The sequence below is a fragment of the Engraulis encrasicolus genome, chromosome 18, assembly GCF_034702125.1.
Source record: "Engraulis encrasicolus isolate BLACKSEA-1 chromosome 18, IST_EnEncr_1.0, whole genome shotgun sequence".
Classification (NCBI taxonomy): domain Eukaryota; kingdom Metazoa; phylum Chordata; class Actinopteri; order Clupeiformes; family Engraulidae; genus Engraulis; species Engraulis encrasicolus.
Genome location: NC_085874.1, coordinates 19,464,821 through 19,473,691, shown reverse-complemented (window position 1 = coordinate 19,473,691; position 8,871 = coordinate 19,464,821). Strand labels below are relative to the sequence as shown.

General features: G+C 44.1%; 1 protein-coding gene across 1 annotated transcript in view; it reads right to left on the bottom strand.

The window, feature by feature from the left end:
- The window catches only part of rev3l (REV3 like, DNA directed polymerase zeta catalytic subunit), an 89,357-nt gene that overhangs the window by 22,927 nt on the left and 57,559 nt on the right, over positions 1–8,871 (bottom strand). Inside the window, exons 17-19 of the mRNA XM_063223208.1 lie at positions 7,406–7,598; positions 6,800–6,911; positions 6,064–6,179 (exon numbers count right to left, since the gene is read on the bottom strand). Of these exons, the coding sequence (XP_063079278.1) occupies positions 6,064–6,179; positions 6,800–6,911; positions 7,406–7,598 (421 nt within the window). The remainder of the gene's footprint in view (positions 1–6,063; positions 6,180–6,799; positions 6,912–7,405; positions 7,599–8,871) is intronic.

Below are 8,871 nucleotides of genomic sequence, written 5' to 3'. Positions count from 1 at the left end.
CACACTGTAGCTCCACTCTTTCCACTATCAAATACTCCTTTGTCCTGCACCTGGCCTCAGAGAGGTGGGATGTGCATACCCTTACTCTTTTGGAGGTGTTATTATAAACCCATCAGGTGGGAGATTAGTGAGGCAAAAGCCTGTGTGGACTCTCAAAGCCCATGGCGATTCTCAAAGGCCCATGTGGACTCTCAGCAATGAACTTTGGGCTTTTACAGTGCAAGCGGACCGCAGGAGCCGCTGATGCCATGAGTTAGTGTTCAGGGTTGCCAGATGAGGCTGATGATTTCCAGCCCAAAAAATGCTCAAAATCCGCCTAGAAGCACAAAATCCCGCCCAATTAGACCAGGAGCCCAGGGGGGTCAGCCTAGTTGGGAAGGTTACCAATTTTTATGGGTACTATGATGTCTGGTATGGTCCCCAGATAGAGGAACAGCACGTCTGCCGGGTTCCCTCTGGTGGGTGTGGCCAGGGGGGCTGTAAAACTGGCACCCCAAAAATGGGCTAGATCAGTTGGTGAGGTTACCACTTGGAACCTGTTGTAAATTATTCATCATAGTCCCCTGATAGAGAAATGACCACTGCCAGACATTTTTAGTGGTGGGTTACCCCCGGCAGACACCCCCGTATGATGACACCCCCAAAAATGGGCTAGATCAGTTGGTGAGGTTATCACTTGGAACCTTTTGTAAATTGTTTGAGATGGTCCCCTGATTGAGGAATGGCCACTGCCAGACGTTTTTGATGGTGGGCGGGGCTTGCCAGACATCATTAATTGGGCGGTAAAAAATGGGCTAGATCAGCTGGTGAGGTTACCTCTTGAAACCTATCATGAATTGTTCATCATGCTCCCCTAATAGAGAAATGACCACTGGCAGACATTTTCAGTGGTGGGGGACCCCCGCCAGACGCCCCAATATGATGACACCTCCCAATATAGGCAAGGTCATTCACATAAGGTTTGAACCAGACATGGTACAAAAGACAAACGACACACCACTTTTTTTACATAATTCCAATTGGGGAATTGATTGGAAGGGTCAACATGTTCATAGAAACTTGTTGTGGGTACTTTTTAGGACAAAAATGACTTTTCTTTAACAAATATTACAAATCCGGGCAGGAACCAGTTTGTAGGCTTTCAAAATCAATGGAAAGATGACGTGTTTCTGACTTAAAAGTGCATTTTGTAGGATGGTGGCCAGAATATTTAATTAATATTCACTATTATGACCAAAGTACAATAGGTTTTGCAGCTTAAGATGTTGAGGAGATCCCCCTTTACATGAAAAGTGTAATTTCCCCAATCATAATGAATACTTAGAATTTGATGGTGGTGGTAAACATTCATAAAAGGTAGGCTAATATTTGTGAATGGGACCAATTCAGGGACCAATTACGCTGACATTGAAGGCCTGTGAATTATAGGCCTACCAAGAAATTGCACAACTATGCACTACTGCACCACTATACAGCAGTTCTGAAGATTTAGAAGCAAAATACTTAAAAGGGGTATGCCACTATTTTGGGGCTGAATACGGTTAAAATCGTTGCCCTGGGTTTATAAAGGTGGTAAAGTGCCTTATTTTTCATGTTAGGTTTGTCTAGTTTTAAGGAGCGAGTAAGTATCTAAGCTGGTGAGACTCAATGGATCACACATGCTACTGTGATCCATTGACTCTCACTAGCTTAGCGATATACTCCCTCTTTTAACTTGTCTTAAAGCAAGACAACGCCTAACATGAAAAATAAGACACTTTACCACCTTTATAAACCCTGGCAAACGATTTTAACTGTATTCAGCCCCAAATTAGTGACATGCCCCTTTAACATAGGCATATACAGGAGGACCAACAGACAGACATTAAAGCGCAAGACAGGACCAGTAACAGTATACAAGTACTAAGAAATACTTGTTGTTCCAGTTATCAAGTCACAACATTTGGAAGCAGCAGAGTGTGTTGCATATTGCAGGTGCCCAGGCAGTTGTTGTGAGTATTGTAGTCACATACGTATGAACGGCCATCTGGGTACTTTGCTTGTGAATGTGTGTTAAGCCCCTTATTGGGGGAAAACAAATTGAATGTCTCATTAACTTACATGCTACATCGCCTAGCCTAAATGAACACAGTCCATGCTTCAGCCACGGCTATTTGGCTATAGGCCTATTATTTATATATATATATATATATTTGAATAGCCGGCAACACAACACATTTTCGGCATGTTGAGCATGAACAACGCTAGTCTACAGGTCAATTGACTTGCATTGGCTTCCCCCTCAATGTTTTCAACCAAAAGGGGTGTAATGCACATGACAAAAGTCACACCATTTATGCGTATAGTGCAGTTCCATGTATGTTTGTGTGTGTGCGAGTGCGTGCACACAGTCTTTTCCTTGGGGGCAGCAGCAACAAGAGGACCTGTATGGTGTTAAGAAGACTGCATGCATGTCCTGTTTTGCCTTGTTCTCCAGCTTATCAAATTGACCTCCATTAGGTGTTAAGGAGTGGCTTAATTGATGGCACCTCACTCTGCAATCAAGCTGCCTTTAAAAGCTGAAGGAACTGACGGTTCTTCATAGGTGCTCTATTTGGACCTGTGGCTGCTGCCGCACCAGTCAGGGTTTTTGTATTTAGGCATTATGATTTGGACTTTGTTTAATATTAAGTTTGTTAACGTCTTATCCTGGTGTACTTTAACAAAACCCCACAGGTTGGGTAACTTTTAAAAGATGTGTGTTGTCCTTCAAGGTTAAGATTTGGTTCTGTTCTTAACCCCATAGAGCATGTTCATGTGGGGGCATAATAATGGTGTGTTGTATGTTACAGGGCCCAGCCAGTCCTTGTGAATACTGCAGGTAAAGATGCAGTCACTGTGCACACCAATTCCATAGGTAGGCTATAGGTGTGTGTCTATCTGTGCAAACATGTAAAAAAAGGCATCAAGAAAGTTGTTTTAGTGGGGGTCATCTGTGTTCTAGGGCCAATCCCAATCCTTGCAAGTATTTCTCCTCCCCATCCATCATGAAACATTGTGGCTCAGCTAGTGCCACTCATTCAAGTCGTCTCATAATGTGCTCTGTGCAAGTAGGTTTGCTGTGTCCCCTACCACAGTCCACAGCATGGAGGGGATGCTAGGAGACATGCCAGTACATCAAGGGACATGGATGAGGCCATAGGAGAGTTTGCAATCCAGCAGCGGAATACAACAGCAGTGTAGAAATGGGATTGGCCTTAGAACACAGATGACCCCCCACTAAAAACAACTTTCTTGATGCCTTTGCACAGTTTGCTATATGAACAAGAAGAGGTCCTGGGAGGGTGAATGAATTTATTATTGGATGTCTGACATGCCCTTCAAAGCACTTCATGATGCATTATGGTTGGTCGTAATTTAACAGGATAGGGAGGATTTCTTTGTCAGTGTCAAATGTTCAGTTGTTTTTTTATTTGTTCACTTAATTATTTCTCAATACTTATATACTGTTACAAGCCCTGTCTTCCACTTCAATGTCTGTCTGTTAATGTCAGTCCCTGTGTATGCCAATGTCGATTATTTTTGATACTAAATCTTCAGAACTGCTGGAAAGTGGGAATTTCACATTGCTGTTTCTTAGTACAATTCACAGGCCTTCAATGTCAGCGTAATTTCTCCATGCATTACTTAAAGGTGCACCAGAGTAATATTTTCAGTTGTTTATTTCCCAGAATTCATACCGCCCATTCAAAATGTTACCTTTTTTATGAATACTTACCAACATCAAATTCTAGTATTCATTATGATTTATCATTAAAGTATTCTTTATGACTAGGAAAATTGCACTTTCCATTGTTCTCCATTGTCTGCCATTTTGAAAGAGACATTTAAGCAGCAAAACGTACTGTACTTTGTTCATAATGATACATATTGGTTTATTATTTTGTAAATATTAATGAAATATTCTGGCCACCATTGTACACAATGCACTTTTAAGTCAGAAACATGTCATATTTGCATTGATTTTGAAAGCCTACAAACTGGTTCCTGCCCCGGATTTGTAATATTTGTTAAATTAAAGTCATTTTTGTCCTGAAAAGTACCCACAACAAGTTTCTATGAACATGTTTGACCCTTCCAATCAATTCCCCACGTTGGAATTATCTAAAAAAAAGTGGTGTGTTTGTTTGTCTTTTGTACCATGTCTGGTTCAAACCTTATGTGAATGACCTTGCCTATATTGGGGGGGTGTCATTGTATTGGGGCGTCTGGCGGGGGTCCCCCACCACTGAAAATGTCTGCCAGTGGTCATTTCTCTATCAGGGGAATATGATGAACAATTCATGATAGGTTTCAAGAGGTAACCTCACCAGCTGATCTAGCCCATTTTTTTTACCCACCAATTAATGATGTCTGGTAAGCCCCCGCCCACCATCAAAAACGTCTGGCAGTGGCCATTCCTCAATCAGGGGACCATATCAAACAATTTACAACAGGTTCCAAGTGGTAACCTCACCAACTGATCTAGCCCATTTTTGGGGGTGTCATCATACGGGGGCGTCTGCCGGGGGTAACCCACCACTAAAAATGTCTGGCAGTGGTCATTTCTCTATCAGGGGACTATGATGAACAATTTACAACAGGTTCCAAGTGGTAACCTCACCAACTGATCTAGCCCATTTTTGGGGTGCCAGTTTTACAGCCCCCCTGGCCACACCCACCAGAGGGAACCCGGCAGACGTGCTGTTCCTCTATCTGGGGACCATACCAGACATCATAGTACCCATAAAAATTGGTAACCTTCCCAACTAGGCTGACCCCCCTGGGCTCCTGGTCTAAATTGTAAAAAAATACCATTTTTACCCGCACACAGCCATCCTAAGCAGCCCAATTGGGCGGGAACCAGTCCAATCTGGCAACACTGTTAGTGTTTAGTGGATGCTTGTGGTCACGGCCCTTGGAAGTGAAAGGGACTCAACAGCAAGTGGACATCACGTGCTGCAGCTCCAGCTATGAACGTTTCAGCTATGCTGTAATCCACCCTTTGTATTTGCCAAGGATACTCTACTGCCAACTGCACGTTGGCACAAAGTGCCCCAAACATGTGCCCTGACAGCAAAATGCCAAGTGAAGTCAATAAATAAACAAATTAATTAATTAAAATAAGTCAAAAAATAAAAAAAACACCGGCACAAACTCCTTCAGCATTCAGCTACAGAAATTCAATTCCGGTGAAAAGGGCGAAGTGTTCCATTTACATGGACCACTCCCACTTAATACAGTTTGCTTATATAAAGTGTGAAAAGTGCTAGAAGCAGAGATGAAAAGAGCTATGAAAACAGATGTATTAATATTGTTGTGTAGAAGTTGTTATTATTATTATTTACTATAACCTTTACTCTATCAACTGAGTTACATACAGTAACTCCTCTTCCAGGCCGTCCTAGCCAAGAGTGTTTACAGTGCTACTACTAGGCCGGTGACATGCTCGTGTTCTTGGAAGACAAGAAGCAGGTCGTGTCCCTGACCCCGCTGGCAGGCCTGCCTGGCGAGGAGTCTCCTCCTTACCTGGCACCCTGGAGAGCTTGCCAAGGATATTCTACTGCCAACTGCACATTGGCCACAAACATGTAGCCTGATTAACATGACGTTCAAATCTCTTCGCGACTTGGTCTGACCAAGAGCATAGCAACTAACAATCTTAAACGGCATGGTTGACCCACCTCCCTTGGTTTGCTACTGGTCGAGGGCAGAACAGGCTGAGTCAAAGTTTAGAACAGTGATTCTCAAAGTGTGGTCCGGGGACCACTGGTGGTCCGTGACAGAGCTCAGGTGGTCCGCAAAGGGATTTCTACTATTGCAAGACTAACTACCAGTAGGCTGTATTTGTAACCTTATTACAAAGCTAAACATGGCAGAAGTCAAATTAGCACCCGTCAACTGTCAATTCAGTTGACAGGTGGTCCCTGAACATTTTTGGGGGGCACAAAGTGGTCCTCGGTCTGAAAAAGTTTGAGAAACACTGGTTTAAACCAAACATTTCTTAGTCCCAATAGAGCGTCTGCTGGAGAGGCACCTCCTTACCTGGCACCCTGGAGAGCTGCTGGCACAGGTCCACCCCCAGAGCCGACGCCCGCTGCAGGAGGTACCCCCAGGAGTGCATCTGCACCTCGTACCCCAGCAGGATGTCTGGGTCGTACCTGAGGAGGGGAGGAACAGAGAGCAATTACTTGTTGGTAAATACAATACAATACCGTATACAAGCTGTTGGTGAGTCATTTGGTACCATTTAAATCAGTGGTTCTTAACTTTTTTTTCTTGAAGCACCCCCTAGCCTGTGCCCAAGACAATCCGTGCACCCCAACCCAAACGTCTACATGTGTATACGCACTAAAAAAATATTTAAGTGATGAATTACATTGAGTCTTGCTTTAGACATTAATTTAATGACTTTACATGGGGACCAAAACATGAATATATTTGGTATTGATTTGGCCTAATTATAATGTTTGGACGCAGAGTTCTGGTCACAACCTCAGCACAAACAAAATTCTGCACACCCTCTGAAATCTCTGGCGCACCCCCAGGGGTTGTCTGCACCCCCGGTTAACAATCACTGATTTAAATAGCTGGGACATTTACTTAAACTGTATAGAGATTGCAATAATCAGCACATGAATGCCATGCAATGTTTAGTTTAAGGGTAACCAATAATCCTGTTTCCACCCAAACACACAATAGAATTTTAAATGCTGGTATATAATGCTGTGCAAATCACTGTGTTAAAATCTTTAAATAAGAGATCATAATAAGTCCATACTTTCGCATAATGCTGATGACTTCTTGGAAGAGCTCCTTCTCATCTGCGGCGTATGAAACTTGCAGTCCTGAAACTCCTGATCGAACCAGCAGAGGAGCTGTGCTTCTGGAACCTAGAGGTAAGAACCCACAATCACTGACTGCAACATCCCCTCTTACTCACAGTCATGGACACAACCTTGTACTGTACAATAAAGAAAATAAAGCATAGTATATTAGCCCCTTAATGCACGCCGTACCTCCTCTGGCACGCTGTAATATTCATTTGAGTTCATAATCATACCACTACGTATGTCCATAAAAGTTCTGATACAGTTTAGGCACCATACAACAGTCCATTAGTCCCACACCTCTATAATATGTGGTCAATATTCAGTCATCATCATTTCTGTCCGCAAATAACAGCTAAATACCGTATCAAATACAACTTTAAAACTACCCTGATTTGCATGGATTTGCAGAGGACCATGTCTGTGACTGAGTTCCGGAGGTGGGCGGTGTTTAGCGGAAAGGTGAATTGCAACATACGAAGCCAGAACAGTCAACGCTGAGGATTTTGACTAGAGCATTATTAGGCAGAAATATGTGTGCCTCTGCTTCAACCCACCTGGCTCCCGGGAGTGGCTGTCTTTGTCCACCACTATGGCCCCGGTCGTCTGCATGGTCTCGGAGCCGGGCAGGGGGGCGTCAGAGCTCAGGCTGTAGAATAAGGCACATATGGGGTCGAACTCGGGGTCCGGCTCCAAGTCCCGCCGTGTCCGCGCATGGACCTCCATGCTCATCAAGGTCAGATACTGCACCTGTAGACCAAGTGGTCAATACAAGTCAAGTCAAGTAGGTTTTATTATTTCTTTACATGCACTGGTCATACAAAGAATTTGAAATTACATTTCTTGCTTTCCCATACAGACATAGACTAATCTAGGTAAGGACATAGACAGTATAGACATAGACAGTACTTATACATGGACTTAAGACAGTATGGACATAGACAGTGCTCATACAGACATTTAAAGTGCAAGACTGGACAACAGAAGACTTGTAGAGGACATACATTAAGAGGTATTGTTGTGCTTTTGTGCTTTTCCTAAAAAGTCCTTTATAGCGTTCTGACATAGTAATAGTAGCATTTTGAAGAAAAATAAATATTAATTCTGCATTTTGAAGAAAAATAAATATTAAAAAGGTCTGTCAAGTACACCAGCAGCAGTATGTGTGCGTGCGTGCGTGCGTGCGTGCGTGCGTGCGTGCGTGCGTGCGTGCGTGCGTGCGTGCGTGCGTGCGTGCGTGCGTGTGTTTAGTGCAGGTAGAAGGTGCGGTGTGTGTGTTTGTGTGTGTGTGTTCTCGTATGTCTGTGTGTGTGTGTTCTCGTATGTCTGTGTCTGTGTCTGTGTGTGTGTGTGTGTGTGTGTGTGTGTGTGTGTGTGTGTGTGTGTGTGTGTGTGTGTGTGTGTGTGTGTGTGTGTCAGTGTGTGTATGTTTCGGTTTAGTGCAGAAAGTGCAGTGTGCTTGTGTGTGTGTGTGTGTGTGTGTGTGTGTGTGTGTGTGTGTGTGTGTGTGTGTGTGTGTGTGTGTGTGTGTGTGTGTGTGTGTGTGTGTGTGTGCGCATGTTTTGAGTTAGTGCAGGTTGAAAGTTCAGTCACAAAATATAGTAGTGCAGGTGGAATGTTCAGTCGCAGATATGGTGGTGGGGGATGAGGGGGTGGGGGGGGGTTGTCAGTGGCCTTGCTGGCTGGAGCTGACAGTGGAGGGAGAGTGAGTTGAGTGTTTCAGTATCTTGATCGCTTGGTGCATTGTGCTGCTCGCCAGCCTGGTGGTACGGGAACGGAGGCGCCTGTACCTCTTTCCAGAGGGCAGGAGGCTGAACAGTTTGTGTGCAGGGTGGCTTGTGTCTTTGATGATCATCAGTGCTTTCCGGGTGAGGCGTGTGGTGTAAATGTCCTGCAGGGAGGGGAGTGGTACTCCAATGATCTTCTTCGCTGTGTTCACAACACGCTGGAGTGTCTTCCTGTTTTTCTCCATGCAGCTTCCTCCTGCATGCNCACTGTGATGCAGTTGGACATGACGCTCTCT